This window comes from Rhea pennata, chromosome 4, assembly GCF_028389875.1.
Source record: "Rhea pennata isolate bPtePen1 chromosome 4, bPtePen1.pri, whole genome shotgun sequence".
Classification (NCBI taxonomy): domain Eukaryota; kingdom Metazoa; phylum Chordata; class Aves; order Rheiformes; family Rheidae; genus Rhea; species Rhea pennata.
In genome coordinates this window covers 63,378,698-63,396,409 of record NC_084666.1, presented here as the reverse complement: position 1 = coordinate 63,396,409, position 17,712 = coordinate 63,378,698, and the positions used below count along the sequence as shown (strand labels likewise).

Genomic DNA, 17,712 nt, shown 5'->3' with positions numbered 1-17,712 from the left:
AACGCCTGCAGACGTGCGAGTTGGCGGTGTAGAAGAGGGCAGTATGGAAGCCTGTCCATTAAACATTAAAAGTCCGGTCTTGATGTGCTGGAGAAAAATCAGGCCAAAATGAACCCATTTGCAAAACATTACAGATTTTATATATGTGTATGTATATATACATTTTAGATTCCAAATGCTTCTTAGATGAGCTAAAGTGGAACCACATAGGAATTGTTCTAATTTTTGCAAAAAAAGCATTATTTTAAGATGTATGAAATCTCTCAGAATGTAACATCATTGCATTTTCAGGACAAACTGTGAAGAAAACAGGGAATGGAAAGAAAACTGAGTTGACTTCCAGACCAAGAGGCAGGGCAGAAATGTAGGTGACATATATTCCATTGGTTTTTCTTTTTGGTATCAGTGTTTAATATTATTTGTAGCTACTGAAGAAATAGATGGAAAAAGTTTTTGACAGAAGTTAATTAAATCAAACCAAAGAGGGAGCTCTTCCTATGCCTGTCTTTCCAGCTTTTCACGCTAGCTTTCCCCTACTACTACTCTACATAAAGACCCTAATTCAGGAAAGCAGTTCTTACACAGGAATAGGCTTAAATACTTTTCCTAATCAGGACCCTTAATCAATAAAAGTGCTGTCTAAAGCAGACTATAGTGAACTATTTAACAAAAAAAGTGTCATTATTTAACAGGGCAGTTAGTTGAGAGGAATAGACTAAATCTCAGAAATTAAAAACATTTGTAAATTAGTATTGAGTGAAGTGCATTGTATAATTATCTAGGAGTTTCCTAGAAGTGAATGAGATGGTTCTGGAGTCATTTGCCACTTTTCTGCTGAGGTTACCAGTCCAAAATTCTGGCACTGCTAGCAGCACGGGTGTCTATGCTAGCCTGTCTTCCAGCTGACGCAGCGCCTGGCCTACCCGTAACATAATTTCTTGTATGCGTTATCCTTGCCAAATGTGAGGCTGTTCTATGTAGACTGACATTTTCTTATACCAGGTACAAGTGCTTCTGTCTAAAAACGCAGTGGTCCTTTAGGCTCTGCTCCAGCACAGGCTTCCTGATGAAGATGTGGGCAGAACTTCATCAGGAGGGTTGGTGAAGGGAGAAGGACTTTCTGCTTCGTGGTTGCGCTTTGTTGGTGGTCCCTTGTGTTTGTCCACTTCTGTATCAGTTTGGGCAGTGGCAACCCCCCCCCTGAGTTTACTGTGCAGGATCAGCTCCTTGTAAGGCTTGTGTTCTTTCTTTGCGTTACTCTTTCATGGTTTTGTGTATTGGTGTAAGAAGCTATTGCTAATTTAAGAATCTGGTTTTTTATGACTGAGATTGTTCTCTTGACCTAAAGTCTGTAACTTGTTTTTGTAGAATTTTAATTAGGTATATACATTTAATCCATATACTTTATATATATCTATATATTTAATTGATACGTATTTTATTGATATGCATTGTATTTACATAGGTATATGTACATGCAGTAAAACACTACTTGAGTTTGTCAAAGTACCAGCACTGTATATACACAGAAAACTTAAGATAGTAAAGACACTTACTGTTTAAGACACTTTATTACTTAAGTGCAAGGTTTTAAGATTCCTTTTTTGACCAGCTACAGTTAAATTAATAGAACTTAGAGCTAAAAAACTGCCACAAGCTAGATGATCAGATAAGGTATATTAACTAGATAAAAACTGACTTATTTTGTAGCTGAGGGAAGTATGACTAAACAGAGTAATTATTTCGGTAATTGTTGTATTAGTTACCCAAATCTTATGATCATACTCAATCTGTTAATGAATAGACAGTCTTAAGTCTAATTTCTCAGTAAGCCTGAAGAATAATCAGGCAAGCAAAGCAGCATCCTGAAAGTTTCTCATCACTTACATGTTGAGGTGATAGAATTTCTTTAAAAAGTATTATGCTTGCTGACCTTTGTATACCACCAGTGTGTCCGTCATTTTCCAGCCACTGCTTTCAGCATTGTTGTCTGTTTTAAAAACATATACATCCCCAATTTAACTGCAATCTGAAAAAAACAAAACAAAACAAAACAACCCCCCCAGATTCCACCCTCTTCAAGGTAATAACAACAAAAGGACAGCTATTTTAATTTCCCTGCTGTAAGCATGCTTTTATTAGATAATTTTGCTGTGGGCTCCTGTGACCACAGGCTCCTTCAAAATCAAGGCATTCATAAAGCTCTAAGCATTTTCAAAATATATTCTTTAAAGATTTGTACTAATAGTTACTAAGTTACATGAGTGTTCATTGTAACAAAGGGCTGCTCTTCACTTTTCCGTAGGTGATAACAAGAAAGTAATTTCTTTTCAGAGCTTCAGATGTTGTACCGTGAAATGAGATTCCTTGTCACGTGACGGCTAATCCAGTCGTAATAGCTGGCCACTTTTGTATATACACCAGGGTGACCAGGCTCCCCGCAGTTTTCACCCCAACTCACGACACCCCAGACATACGCCACATTTTCTGCATTAAAACAGACCAAGGGTCCTCCTGAATCACCTTTGCAACTGTCTATGGAACCATCATAAGTACCTGAAGCAAAAGAAGAAATAAAAAGCAAAATTAACTTCATATATAACTTAGTACAGAAAATAGAGCTCAGGTGGTTTTTAGGCCCTTGTCATTTCCTGACGTGGTTGCCTAATGGTTGCTGGTAATGGCACTTTATGGCCACTAGTAATAGAGATTCCTAAGACCTTTCGTCTGTTTCTCCTCCTTTCTTTTTAAGTGCAAGGACTCTTTACGTTTGTAGGTGGCCAGATTCTCCTCATGTGCTTTAGTATAATCATGAGTGATGTGAATCTTGTTTTATTCTGTGTAATAGAGAAGAGTTTTGCCCTATTATATTTTATATCATTAGAAATAGCACCTAAAAAGTGAACACAAGCTATAAGGAAAAGGTACAAAGACTTGTAATGTGGTGGAAATGAAGCGTATGTATGTGACTGTACTGTGTGTAAACCCGTGTGTCAGTTTTGGTGTCCCCTCTACCAAACATTTCATTGACCAGTTTCATGTAAGCTTGACAGAGAGGCATAGGCTTCAAATTTACATTTCTCTACAAGCTTCATGAAAATAAATGGGCAGATACGGGAATGCTGTGGTGAGGGGGAGAAGAAAGTGCCTACTGATAGTCTCAGTCAAAAAGCATGTACCTTCTGGGGCACCAAGTATCTGCTCTAAGGCACAGATGTGTAGGATTCACTGTTATTTGCAGCTTTTAGTGATCAGTTTGGCAAATACAATGCTCATGACAAAATGAATTAAGAATGAAATTTTCAGCCAATAGAAAGCATGTTTCTGGCCAGAATAATCTTACTGGTAGTTTGAAAAGTGTGAAATATTTTTCCTGAGGTTATAGTATAGCAGTAGTAAATATCTGAGCAGGTAAATAATCACATTCTAGTCAACAGAACTACTGATGTGCTCTGAGATAGGCATTTGCTTAAATATTTTGTTGAGTCAGAATCAAATACAGTAAAGGTAGGAGGTTCAGTGGGCTGTAACATGCTTGTGCATTTAAAAAATTCAAATTGCATACTGAAATTTGCCCAGATAATCACAGAAACTCAGCATATAGTCATTGCAACTCTGCTTATAAATATGTATTTAATAGTGGATGCATTTAGGCTTCAAAGGCATTGAGCGTTTTGCTAAAGGCAATAGTGTGACATCTGGTTTATTGTATTTCCTAAGTCTTAAAGATTTCCTGCCAGTATGTTGGATCTTATAAACAATGGTTTTGATGGTGACTTAAAAAAAAAAAAAAAAAAAAAAAAAAGTAAGAAAATTGATGCTTGCCTGCACATGCCATTCCTCTATAAAAGCGTCCTGGATACAATTCAGAACAATTTTGAAATAAATGAACATTGCCCCACTTCAGGACATATTGTTTGGTATAACCTAGAAAAGAAAAGAATAATTTTTTCTTAATTAAAAATAAGTGCATAGTGGACACTTAATATAATTAATATCATAAAGTGAAAGTTTTATATTTGCTTTTCTACTGAATATAATCTTCAGTATTATAAATCAGAAACTGCCATTAACACTCTCCCAATGTGTATTGTAGTATATCAGCCATATGATTCAAAACAAAAGCAGAGTGGTTTAATTGCAGCATTAAATACAGTGATATTTGTACCCTTTCCCCTTGCTTGACTATCTCACATTTTTTTGCCATTTTCCATATCAACATTCTCAGACACCTGGAAACCAGTATATTGTTTTCTGTGAAATGGAGAACCTTAATCAATACCGTTGGAAATGTCTGGTTTTGCTTCTCCCCAGCTCTCATATCTGCATTTCATCTCTCCCTTTAAACTATGTAGTTTAAATCACAGGCCACTTATGAACAAAACAGGAAGTTATTTTCCTGGGGGAAATTTTAGAGTTGTTCCACACAACCTTTTAATTCTGTACATGATACTAAGCAGCTGCTGCAGCCTCTGAGGACAGTGATAATCATCACTTGCTGAAAGAGAGATTTTTACATGTGTCCAGAGCTCTTCAGGTTCCAGCAGGTTATAGGGATGAGGGGATGGTGGTATAAATAGCTAAGATTCAGTTTTACTTGCAAATTGCCTTAACCTTTTCTTCCATGGCTGCAGTCAGTGATATTCTGGAGTACTAATTACAGCAGTTCAGACCAGAGGTGCATGTAGTCTAGTACCCTATCTTCAGCAGTGGCCAAAAGCAGCTCTGTTGGAAGAATATGAGCACAGGAGCAGCATTTATCATGCTTCTCCCTAGTACTCTCCTGGTCTCCAGTCATTTCCAGCTTAGGGAGCTTCCTGACTGAGATGTGGCTTCTATGTATGAACGAGTCCTGAATGAATTTCTCTTCACAAACTTGTTCAGTCACCCCTAGAGCCCATACAGAGCAAGGAGTTCCAGCTGTGAAGAAACACTTCCTTATAGTTGCTTGGGAAGAAAGACGGCAAAATTTTCTTGTGACTTTATAAACCCTCTTTTGTATCCCCCCACTGAGCCATCTCTTCCAGTTTTGCCTCACTTAGTTTTTCCTAATATTGATGCCCTTCCTTGCCTCTGATCATCCTTGTTAACATCTGAGCTTTTTCCAATTTTACTATGTCCTTTTGAGATGAGAGGACAGATACAAAAGACAGAGGTGAATTATGCATTTGGAAGGTTAAGGAGATTCTCTGTTTTGTTCTGTCCCTTTCGTAATAATTTATAATTTTATATTTGCTTTATGGACTGCCACTGAGTATGGATAGAAGAAAACTCACAGCTAGCACGCAGTAGCTCCAATGCCAGACTGTAATCACTCTGTAATACAAAACATGCTTCTCAAATCTTTGAAAGTGTGACTTCTTCTGTTTTAGCTGTCTCTGTGCAACCTTTTCTGGGTTAAACTCAAACATAGCTGAGACAAAACGTGCCAAGTTTCAAAACTCTTGGCAGCAGCTCAGGTCTTCAAGGGCAGGGAGCAGAGACCTATCTGTGACTATGGGCCACAGTGAGCTACTAACTGCCAGTTGTTAAATACCTTTAAAAGGTCTCCATATAAATCTTAGATCAGTAATTATAACCACTTCTTTCCTATATCTAAACGATACTGAACTGCTGGTGTCTGCTCTGAGAAGAGGCCTGCATGTGAATATCTCAACAAATAACTACGTGTTTGCTAAGGGTAGGTCTCCTTCATGCTGTTGTCTCATTCCAGCTGACACAAATGTCTGTGCTGCAGTGAGACAAACAAGCTCAGGGAACAGATCCAGCTGAAAAATCAACATTTCTTTTTGTCAGGTACTTTTTAACCAGAGGTATTTTCCAGACCAGTTTACTAAGTGACTGACAACAAAGGAAGCTGCCCAGGAAAGAGCACAAACAGGATGATAGCTGAATGCCAAATCATGGTCTGTTTTCTGCAGTCAACCTTTTCTGAGAGCTTTGCGCACACCGCTGTTCAGCCTTTTCAAAATTAAACCTGACCATGATTAGAAAAGCAGAGATATAAACAATACATTCTGGTAGTAAGCACTGAATCAAGTACCTTTTTCTAGTCCCCACCCGGAAACCTTGCATTTATCACCAGGCTTGAACATATACTCTGACCAGGGAATACAGGCAGGTGTGGTATATTTTAGGGAGCATTCTCCTTTTTCAGAACCTTTCAGCTCTATTAAAGCAATGTCATTTTCATAAGTTGCAGCATTGTAATTCTCGTGAATTATCAGTCGTTTTAGCCTGTGAGTATCTGTCTCTTTGTTGAACCGAATTGTATCCAACAGCCCAATCCAGATACGGTACAGATGAACTCGATTTGCTCTGGAAAAAAAGAACTAAGTAAAGTATTTTTGGTGTTTAACACAAGCACACTTATATGTTTTCATATGTTTCCAAATGTAGAATAAAAATTCGTATTACATACGTATAGTTTCTTTCTGGACTTGACGTCCAGGAATTTCTCAAGTAAAATGAATGCAATGTAGATGACACTGCTGAGTACTGCAACTAATACAGAAAAATATTAAAGTCTAGCATCTGTATTTAGTGCTATCACAAAGGGAAAGCAAGGGTTTATATCTCCTCGATTTCATGTGAAAGAACAGTGAGCAGGTGTGGAGGGGATGCAGGACCCAGCAATTCTTTCCTGGCTGTTTCTTCTGGCAGCTGTGTTCCCATCAGGGACAGATGGTGGAACAGATCCCACACCTCCCCAAGGAAGAGCTGATCTGGGAGAGGGAAGGTCCCCTAAAGCGCCCTTTTATGCAGGGTGGTTACGCTGAGCCTTTCATGCTTGCTTTGTTTCTGACTGAAGAATGCTATGTCTCTTCAACATCAGCATTACTTTTTCATCTTTCTGCTCACTGCCAAAATAATCTACCTTTTTTGAATCTTTCCCATCATTAACGGGAGAGCTGATGTTTTTTGTTGTTTTATTTACTAGGCAAATAAGAGTCCAAAAACAAGTAGATGAGAAGAGCAATAATATCCAAATTAATTTTGCTGCCTTGTAATAAGGAAATCATTTCCTAGTTTGTTCTTTTTACCTGACACAGTGTGCAGCAGTCAGAACCCAACAGCCACCAATATAAACCCCTCCACAGTACACTGTTGCACCTTCACTGCCAGTTTCTCTAATTGCCACTTGCCAAGGGAATTCACCCTATTTAAACAACAAAAATCCAAACAACATTAAGTTTGAATAATTGTACTATTGTTTGTAGTCCATAAAGGGAAACAGTGCTTTGTATCACCTCATCTCCTTGACTGTATCTGACTGTAAATTCAAAAGCTGCTGCCCAGAAATTGCCCATGAATTATGCTTCACCTGATACAGAGGGTACATATTCCAAAATGCAGTAATTTTGCTCACTTTTGTAACCTTGTGTGATCTCTTTCTCTCCCCAGCTTCCTATCATAAAAGTCCTCTAGCCAGCCAAACAGGATCTGGAATCAGGAATGTAGGATCTGACCCAGTATGATCAAGTATAGCATTTATGACTGTATCCTGTTTCAAAGGCTTAGGTTTAAATTCTGTTTTGTCAAAATTGTGATTTCGAGCTATAATATTAAGTATTTTGCTGAATTACTGCTCTAGGATTTTGCTGAATCATTTTCAATGTATCCTTGAACTACAATGCTCCATTTTACAACTCCATACTATTTTACTTATGAATTCTGCTTCTTTTTACATTCATTCAATGCAATGCTAATACTGCTGCAAGATTTGAAATCAGTGTTGGAGCTGCTTTTGTTATTTCCAGGCATTTTAACAGAAGAACAACAACGCCCATTTAAAATGCTACCGAATGAACTCTTATCTATTTTTTTTTTTTTTTACCTTTTTTGCAACTTTTCCACCTATTATTCTTTTCCGTCGAGTTAATGTGTGATTTGTAAGACCGCAGTTTATGTGGGGAAGAAATGTCTTTATCATTTTTCTTTCTTTAACAAAAAGGAAAAATGTGTCACAGAATTCAGGCACTACAACTTTGGGAACATCATTCCTACATCTCTATTTTGAGACAGATTTATCTTTATTTTGTAAACATGAGTGGTGTGAGTATGTCGGTAGCTGTAATAGCAGCAAAGCAAAGCTCAAAAATTTTTGTAACTGTTTTGGCTTTGAAATTGTCTGTGTCTTACTATCACATTATTTCCCTTCATTTTCCATTTTCAACATTCAGGCAAATAATTTTAAAGCAGTTCCTTTAGACTTGCTTAAAGTTTGCCTCCATCAGTTGCCAGAACATGCAGATATGGATCTTCACCCAGGATAAATTACAATGGTGTTGTTGAAATTAGTGTGAAGCGAGACAAATAGTAAGCCTCAGGCTGTGTGCTACTGAATCACCAAATCCAAGTATCTGAGTGTTCTGGATCCAAGTATCTGAGTGTTCTGGATCTGCCAAGCTGGCTGGTACCTGGAAAGCCACATATTAGAGCATATGCCATGGTTTATGGAGGATTAGTTGCACTTACCTTCATCCATATCATGATGTTCAGCATCTTTTTCTCTATCTGTAGTAGAATAATGAAATACTAAAAACATTTGCAAATATTTAAATTTGTTCTGTTACTTGAAAATATATCTATGTGCCAAAATTGTGGTGGACTTTTAAAACAGTAAACAGTAACTGTTTTTAAAACAGTAAATGCACACCATTTCACACAAATAGAAATATTCTATCTACTTTCCATGCTTAGAGACCTTTCTGCAAAGGAACCCTAAGAATTGGCCTTTTTTTGTTTTTTGATCTCTCAAATGATAGCACATTCTCCTCCACCAGGAAACATTAGAACGTCCTTCTTCTGCCCCATCAACCTGTAGGAGTTTTCTAAAGCCCAAAGGCGCATTAGGTAACAGGATTTTTTTCCCCCAATTTAGGTCATGCTGTTATATGCTATGTTCTCCTTTAACAGGGCATTCAACTTGAGAGGTAAATTAAATGCTGCTTTGGATCTGGATCTGGCCAGCCTTTATTCAAACAAAATGCCCATTGAGTTCAGTTCCTAAATGGTGGCAGAGGATTTGGCCTATTCTCAGGTTACTGACAATATTGTTTACCTTTAGAGTTCAGTTTACCTTTATCAATCACCATTTACCAATAGTGTTTACTTTTTGGCTTTAGACTTTGTATCTCATCAGAGCAAGGAAAAACATTGTAAACTCAAAACAAAACAAATCTTTTCAATAGTGAGGGGAACACCACAGAAGAATTACTGTATTATCAAACTGGTATCTTTGAGGAAAATATTCCTGCTTCCCCGTCTACAGTTTCGTCACAGATATGGGATAGCAGTTTGATAGATGGCTATATAAGCAAAAGAAATTAGCTTCCTAAAACCTTAGCAGTTTCCTCCTTCCTTTAGTTTTCTTGCCATTCTTTTCTAGAAGGAATAGGAGGAAAAGTACTTAAGTTTTTATTCGTCTCCTACTATTCATAACGTAACAATGGAAGGATGAACTTTTGCATGTCTTGCATGCATTTTGTTTGGTTAATCTGTTAAATAATTTAGTAATATGCATGGTGTAGTCCCTAGCTGTAACTGAGCAGAGTGGAAAGAAAGAAACAAGAAAAATTCTCAAAAGGAAACCTGCACAGAGAAGTTGAGTTTCATCCTCTTCTGTGAGGCAGTCGGCGTCTTTGTTACAGACATTCTTATTTGGAATACAGATATTCGACCTACAATGGAAACTGTTGCCTCTGCATGCTGTATTAAAAGAGAATTACATTTGTCAAGCACGGGATCATATGGTTCAACAACCTCACATATTTAGAGAGCTTGTTTAACATAAACACAATGTAATATCCATGTTATGAGGGACTTGGTTCATAAATAGATCATGAAAGCAGGCTGTGTAAATATAAAACGAAACGAATACTTGGCTCTCTTCATTTAACAATCTTAAAGGTTTAAGACTTAAAAAATTTGGGCCTTTTTACCAAGCAAGTATCACTCCTTACCAGTTTCATCCATAACTTGTGCCCATACTCAACCTCAGCCAAAGGACTTCCAGTTTTGCCAGCATTACCGATCACTTCAAAATGAGGACTTTTTGATGCTTAGGCCAAATTTCCCCCAAAATCAGAGTCCAAGTTAGGCTTTTGGTTGAATGACCTAGATGCCTAAATGTGGGATTAAGAATCAAGAGTCCTGATTTGAAAATACTGGATTTAATGACTGTTTTCTTCTAACATTCTTGATTATATGAAACATTATTATAAGCCTAGGAGCCCTTTAACTCTTGTGATCAGTTTGTATGCTGTGAAAAGCAAAGCAACGCTTGGATTTATGGCAAACTTTTTTGGTGTTACTTTATAATCTAATGTCAGTCTACTATTTAAGGATGTGTCTTTAGTAGAACATCATACAGTTGTCTAAAAGTATCCAGATATCCCAATATGATCTAAAGACTGATGAACTCAGTGGAAAGACTTCTGTTAACTCCAGCAGCATTGCTTTCAGCCTATACAGATAAAAATGGTGCCATTTTGGTCAAGTAAAACCTAAATAAATCTCCTCTAAATAAATGAAGCCACATGTATTTATTGTTCTTCTAAAATGCCTGAGACTGTGTTTCCATCAGTTTCCATGATTATTTTGTCCAATCAATTTTACTGACAATTGTAAAACTACAAAATTATTTGTAAGATTACTTAGGCGTAGTGATGGCATTTGTAATCCATATTATAGTTCGGCACCTGAAACCCAAATTCTGAAAGCTTTCTCTTTCACTCAGTTCAGTGAGCTACTTCTATTCCTTGTTTCCATTGAAAAAATCTGCAGTTGGAATTGCTGATGCTGAAAGAATGACTGTTCACGAACAAGCTGTGCATCAGGAACTGTCATATATATTATTCTATAAATGATCTTGCATTTAAGAAAGGTCTTTCTTTGATTTAAAGATGGCTTATTGGATGGTTCATTAATTATTGATTTTTCTCAACTACAAATGCATTTGCATTTCATCTAACATGGCTGACTTTTTATATCAGTGTTCTAACACGGCTGACTTTTTATATCGGTGTTTGATGGCCTCCTATATACCTTGTTTGTATTTCCTCATTCTTAGAGGAAATCTAGATCCTCAGAGATCACCTGCCTGCTTCAGAAGATTATGTCTATTTTTGAACTTATCTATACCAAAACTATAGTTTGGTTGCCTTAATGTAATGACTTTTTGCAAAAGAGTCTGTTTGCATCACCGTTAGGATTCTTTGGGAATGGTTTTCCGACTGATTTTCAAACAGCCTAGAAAATAAATATTACCTTTACAGCATAGTTCATCACTTAGGTCTCCGCAGTCATTGATTCCATCACAGGTGTTACTTAAAGAAATGCACTTGTTATTGACACAGTGGAACTCATCCGCTGAACAGTCTGTGCAGCGGATGAAAACAAAGTTAGTGTACAGACATTTGTCTGTGTGTTCACAACTACCCAAGGAAAATATTTCTCTTACTCATTTTATTCTTTAAACAGTTCGGCCCCTAGGCATTTTAGGACTCAGTAAAGTAAGCAGTAATCTTTTTATTGTTTTAATTGTTTCTTCATTAGACTTTCAATGTGACCACTTATTTTCTTCAACAAACTTCCAGTAATCTGGAAAAAGGTAACTTCATTTCTTATAGACAATGACTAAATTAGAAATGATTGCTTCAAACCCACTGCTGAGTGATTCATGTGATTAAGATGATGGATGGATCTCACCAAGAGGCCATAAATTTTGGCTTTTGTGAGATGGTTCATAACTTTCCTAATTGGCAACATCTCCTACTGATGCTATTGAAGTCACAGAATACCCACTGTAGAGAATAGAGAGCTGTTAGAAGGTGAAACAAAGACGTGATTTCTCTTATATCAGTGATAAACTGAGGAGGCCCAAAACTCCTCAGATCATGCTGGCACTTTACTGATAGCCACACTTGTCTGGCTGCAGCGATACTAGTGTCTTAAGTGCATCTTCCTCCTAGACAAAGCAATGAGTAGGAGGTTGTCACCTATCTCCTTGCCAGCTAACCTGGGAGAGATGTGACTTGCAGGATGCAATATACCTTGCTACCCTTGGAATGGAAGGGGGAACAAACAGAACCACAAGAGGGAAATAGCTGTCAAAATATTTTAGCACCAACAATGAATTACTTGCCAATTTTGAATAAATTCAAGACTGAAAATTATCTTAAAGATTGAGAAAGATTATTAAAAATATCAAAAGGTTTCAATGCAAGTTTGCTGTGGCTGGGACTTCAGCAGGCCAAGTCATATATTACATGTATTTAAAATAAACCTAAAATGAAGAACTCGTGATAGATCTTTACAAAGAAAAAACTACTAACCTCTGACATCATCATGGCACTGGAGACTAACAAATCCCTCATTATGCTTTTTTGATTTCTCCATTATATGACATTCAGCAAGATTTGCCTCTAGGCCTCTGCAAGTTATTTGAAGACACTGTGATGAATTTAAGGCAGATTTTGCAATGTTGGAATTGGACTGGTAATATTTAGCACCTCTGTGAAAACACAAATAATAATATCAATTTACATAATTTCAGAATGGATTGTGTGCTGCTTTTATTGTTTAGATGTTATGTGATTTTCTCCAATGTAAGGATAAAGAATTTTGATCGTGGCTAAGAAAAAATAGAGACTTCATATAGAATGGTACAGGGATGAGTAGGAGATTCTTGTACTTTGGAAGTGGAAGTTTTTGCAAATTGCTGCATAGGACTGGCCATGTATTTCTATGTAGCTCTGCCAAAGTCACTGTGTATCATGATAGAAAAGTCTGCTTATATAGAAAAATTTGTCAGCCCTGTCTCTGTACAGACACAGATGAGCCATCATTTGGAAACCATCTTGCATGAGGTTGAATACCCTTGGTATATATACCCGATGCATGCTGAGGAAACTCAGGCAGCTGCAAGATTGAGATTTAATAAACACTATCTCCCTTGTAGCTGTGTTTTCACCTGGATGATATCCTGTTAAAGCATGTGTGTGTGTGTGTGTGTTCTTATCCTAACTAAATACGAATTGAGTAAATAAGTAACTACAGGGGCTTACAATGGGACTCGAGGACTGAATGTTCTGTCTCGGGGCAAACCCTTGTCTGCTATCTAAGGAGATACAGATCAAGACTGAGGAATATTTCTCATCCAAAGGGAACAATTTAGGGCAGTGCAAGATAGCGTTAGTCTTCAGGTTGGGTTGGGGAGTCATTCCTACGTGCCAAGTTAAATTAGTGGTTTATTTGTAAAATTATTATTTACAGGATATAAAATGAACTTGTTATGATGAGCTGAGTACATAACTGAGATCATCAGTGTGGTCAGAAGATGAAGAACAAGCTCTGTGCGGCTTCAGCTGTTTCTGGTTGGCAAAGCAAGCAATGGCAGCAGGGGCAAGGTATGCAGAAAACCTTGTTCTTATTCTTGTTAGTCTGGCTGGTGTAAGCTGCACGGCAAAGCTGTGCCCTATAGTCAGCCAGAGTAAGGAACTTCTGAGTACAATGCATTTCTCAGGATTACTCGGTGATGGTGTGTCTATGCATATTCCCTTACACTAAGCTGACAGAAAACATGTGCATCAGTCTTTGGTTTTATTTTAAATTAAAAATAATTATGTTTTGAATAGAAGTTATTCATAATAGAATAGAAAACTACATTTTGTCTTTCACTCTCAAATGTTAACTTAAGGAGCTTTATCAGAGTATTATAGCTGATACATTGTTCGTGAGTGTTCTGTCTTATTAATTGTTGGCTGACAATAACTGACCCTCACATAAGCATCAGTACTTTTTTAGACCCATTGCCATTATCCAGAGATAAATTCCCCAAACTTACAGCTCAAAGCCAAGGTGCCTGCAGGCCACATTTGCTTCATTCATAGTCCATGCACTATCACATACAAAAAAGTGCTCCTCGTGATTCACAGGTTTTACTCGAAGCAAACTTGAATCTCCATGGCCCAAAGAGATTTCAAATATTTCTTAAAAAAAAAAAAAGAAAGAAAGAAAAAGGAAGAAAAATCCAAAAAAGCACCAAATAAAATCTTATATAGTAGTCGAAAACCAGCACAGAAATAAAGCAGACATAATTTCATCTCCTGTAGACAGCAGAAGTTCATATGGAAAGAACAATAGACTGGAAAACAGAAGCTTTAGGTAACTTTCCTGATTCTTCTGGTGACTGACTTTGTGACTTTGAGGCTGTCACTTTCTCAAAATATGCCAGTTCCAGAACAGTTGAGGATAATGGTTCCTACCTCATAAAAGTACCTGGAGGTCTGCAGAGAAAAGGTTGCTTCTTAGTATCATGAGTTTCATTATAGGACTCTTGATAACCAGTCAGCAACATGTCAAGTGATGGCCAGATCCTGCATCTATTAACTTTGTAGCAAACCCTCAGCTTTTTAAGTGGATTCAGCTCCCCCCTTAACTTAGTGAAGCCAAGTAGGGAGTGCCTAAGGATCACACTGAGGTCCTTCTCAGGTCCTTCTCAGGTGCTTCTCAGCAGTACAGGTAAGTTGAATTTTACCACCCTGAAGCTGATGGGCTGCGCTGCTGCTTCTGTGGGGAAAGGTAGAAGGGAGGGATGATGCTGGAACAGCGGAGGCAGGAGAGTCCTGGGCCCTGCCAACCGTCGAGGTGGGGCTGAGGCTGGAAGATGGCTTGGGACAGCAGCTGCTTCTGCTAAGATGTCACTGTCCTATTTAGCAGGAGCCATTTCTCCACCTACTCAGGCACCTTCCTAGAGGAGGGAGGGGCAGGTGAAGGCTGAGCTGACAACGCTCAGAGCAGCAGCTTGATGCAGCCTGAGAAGCAGGAGACAAGCACTTGCCTGGGCAGCATACAAACCTGTCTGGTTTGCAGAGCAATAGCTGTGTTTTGATGAAATTCACTCTTGAGGTGAACATGGCTTACCTTCTCCCCATGCACTCCCAGACACACCTCAGCAGCCTTTCACTCCATTGCTTGAATGCCTTCTCCTGTGAGGTATCTGTCCCTAAGAATAAAACCCTCTCTGCTACCAGTCTCAGCAGGTCCCCTCCTTCTGTGCCTCCCACCTCATTTAACATCCTGATGGAGACCCTGGCTCTCTTTTTCCTCATTCCCTTTCCTCCATTTCCACCGCATAGTTTGAGCAGGATACAAGCAGCAGAACTGTGAGTGGGTAGCTGGGCCTGACAATCACTTTAGTTTTATGAAAAACAATAAATACTGCCCATTTTCGGTGGTTTCTTATTTTCTAGTTTATGTTTTTACTACTGCAAGGAAATGAAGAGGCTTTCTGAGCTGCAAGTAGTAGAGTATCTACTTTGACGCAAATGAATGACTGATATATTTTGGAAAAGGAGATATTAATACCTCCAGACACGCAGTTTCCCTTGTTCAGAAACCTTGCTGCAGGATGCTGACATTCATAGCTCTTTAGCTGACAGTAAGTTTGGAACCGCTTTCCATTGGTAGAACAAACTGAAGTGCCATTCTTTGGGCACTGGTATGGAAGTTTACAAAGGCATTTTCCCTCCACACATCGTTCCCATGGGTTACAAAAAACTTTCTTACAGGACTTGTGTGTGTATTGGTTACTTAAACATTCTTCTATCAAGTAATTTTCTTGCTCAGCTGGCTGGACAGGCTCAACCTGTTTTTTTTCAGCATTAGATGCCTCATTCTGCAAGGCACAAAATTAAAAAAAAAATCAAGTAAGACTAGGAATTACAACAGCTACTAAAAGTTCTGCAAATCCCTCTCTTCAACAATATGTTTTCTCACAAGCCTTTTCCTATTTACATGCATAGAAGTATTAAATTTCATTTATGGTGTCTGTTCCCTTGTCTATGGCCACCTTGTCTTTCTCAGTTTTTATGGGAGTCTTTTTCTTTCTGGATCATTCACCTGGTGTGATTTTCACTCTTGCTGGTCTCCTGCAAACATTGCACTTTTGTTCAAACAAAGCTGGAGTGCACAGCAGATCATAAACATTTTAAGCCAGTGGTTTAACATACAACAGCAATGGGATTGTTAGCAAAGTTCATAATAGGAGTTAAACACTAGGAAAATAAAAGAGGTAGCAACTTGATGCTTTTTTCTGAGATGTTTTTATTGGCCTAATTAGCCTTGAGTTCAAATATCACCTGTAAATATTAACGAACTACCTGGAAGCGAATAAAATAATGTAAAATTTATCATTTGTTCCATTGTAAAGCCTGCTAAAGCAACAAGTATTTGTAAGTTATGTTCAAGAAATTTGCAAATGAAATGTCCTGATCATCTGTTTTCCTTGCACAATAGTGGATTTACAATGTGATTGCTGGTCACTACCGGACTGCAAGGGCTGATTCTGACCCTCCAACCAACCATCTCCAGGTGAGTGGCTCTATATCTATGTTCATACAGCTCTCCAGAGGCTTCACTGCTGGCTGAATGCTTATGTTTATAAGAACTGTAGGTAGGAACAAAGTTGAAATATGAAAAATATATAGATGGATATTGCATAAAAAATAAGGGAAAAATTAGTCTTCAAATGTGATTTTTTTTAAACTTTGACTGTTTCCACAGTCAATAGAGCTAAAGTTTAAAGTTCTTTCAAAGAAATCTTGTCCCTAGTGAAGTTAGTGGGAATATTGTTGGGGTAGTTTTTAGTCCAAAGCAAAGTTGCTGATTTTTATGTAAGGGTTTTGCTAAAAGACTCAGGTTATGATGAAACCTGAGCCCATACGGACTTTCTGGGACACTGCCAGAAGAAATTCCAGAGCAAAACTTCAGGCATTATGACCTGTTGCCATGTTAGAAGTTAAGACCATAATCTCCTTTCTCAAAAAAGTGGGATAGGGCAAACTGCTGCACCTTTTTCTGGTCAACTCTGCTTGTAAATTGCACTTAGGATCATAATTAAATTCTTTTCCAGAATCCAGCTAATATAAATCCCAGATAGAATTGATATTATGAAACATAAAACAAATAGATTAATACTATGAAAGGAAACTTAAAAAAAAGTTTTTACTTTTAGAAAAGTAAACATTTTTACTCTCTTAAAAATACATTTATGATACTACAATAAAATAAATTCTTACCTCTGCTCCACAAAAATAAAAGAGAAACAAGAAAACCAAGAAAACTGGAACCACTCTCATGATGAAGTTTTATCTCCCCTCATAGAAAACTCTCCTCCAGCTAGGATTCTTTTGAATGTCAATTGTTTGATTTCTGTTTAATTTTTAACCATTAGTAAAATACTTTAAAGTGTATTTAGAAATAAAGTGCAGGAGCCTCAACTATTAGCTGATAAATCTGATCTCTCCAGAGGGATCCTGCTTCAATCCAACTGGTTTTACTGTAACTACAAGAAGAGATAACAAAAGTAAAGGCTTTAAAGTAAATGATTAAAATGAAAAACTTATAAGAATACACTTTTCCTTTCCTTTGCCAGAGGAGACTGATGGAATCATCAGGCTGGTTCTCTTATTTGTAGGCATTCATCTTTATCAGATGAATTACTGTTGAAGATAAATGTGTTTTTACACAACAGACATACATATATATCTCCATATATATGGAGGGAGGGGGAGAGAGAAAGAGAAAGAAAAAGAAAGAAAAAGGAAATGAAAGAAAAGGAAAGAAAGAAAAGAAAAAAGAAAGAAAGACAAATATGCATGTACTGTATATAGTCAGCTAAATTACCGGCTCATAGCACAAGATTTT

At 37.6% G+C, this 17,712-nt stretch overlaps 1 protein-coding gene across 1 annotated transcript; it reads right to left on the bottom strand.

Annotated features, from left to right (window-relative positions):
* Positions 1-2,338: 2,338 nt before the first annotated feature.
* On the bottom strand, positions 2,339-17,144 carry CFI (complement factor I). The gene is made up of 12 exons (XM_062574881.1): positions 17,085-17,144; positions 15,373-15,682; positions 13,850-13,994; positions 12,339-12,517; positions 11,272-11,382; positions 9,595-9,711; positions 8,479-8,517; positions 7,838-7,941; positions 7,044-7,159; positions 6,044-6,318; positions 3,826-3,927; positions 2,339-2,556 (listed from the first exon to the last, which is right to left on the bottom strand). The coding sequence occupies exons 1-12, from the start codon at positions 17,142-17,144 to the stop codon at positions 2,339-2,341; spliced, it is 1,776 nt and encodes a 591-aa protein (XP_062430865.1).
* Positions 17,145-17,712: the final 568 nt, after the last annotated feature.

Excerpts from the sequence above, each read along its gene's own strand:
- CFI (XM_062574881.1), bottom strand. The coding sequence starts at position 17,144 with ATGAGAGTGGTTCCAGTTTTCTTGGTTTTCTTGTTTCTCTTTTATTTT. Across the intron at positions 15,683-17,084 it reads TTTATTTTTGTGGAGCAGAG|AATGAGGCATCTAATGCTGA; the intron begins GTAAGAATTTAT and ends TGTGCCTTGCAG. Across the intron at positions 3,928-6,043 it reads CGGGTGGGGACTAGAAAAAG|GTTATACCAAACAATATGTC; the intron begins GTACTTGATTCA and ends TTTCTTTTCTAG.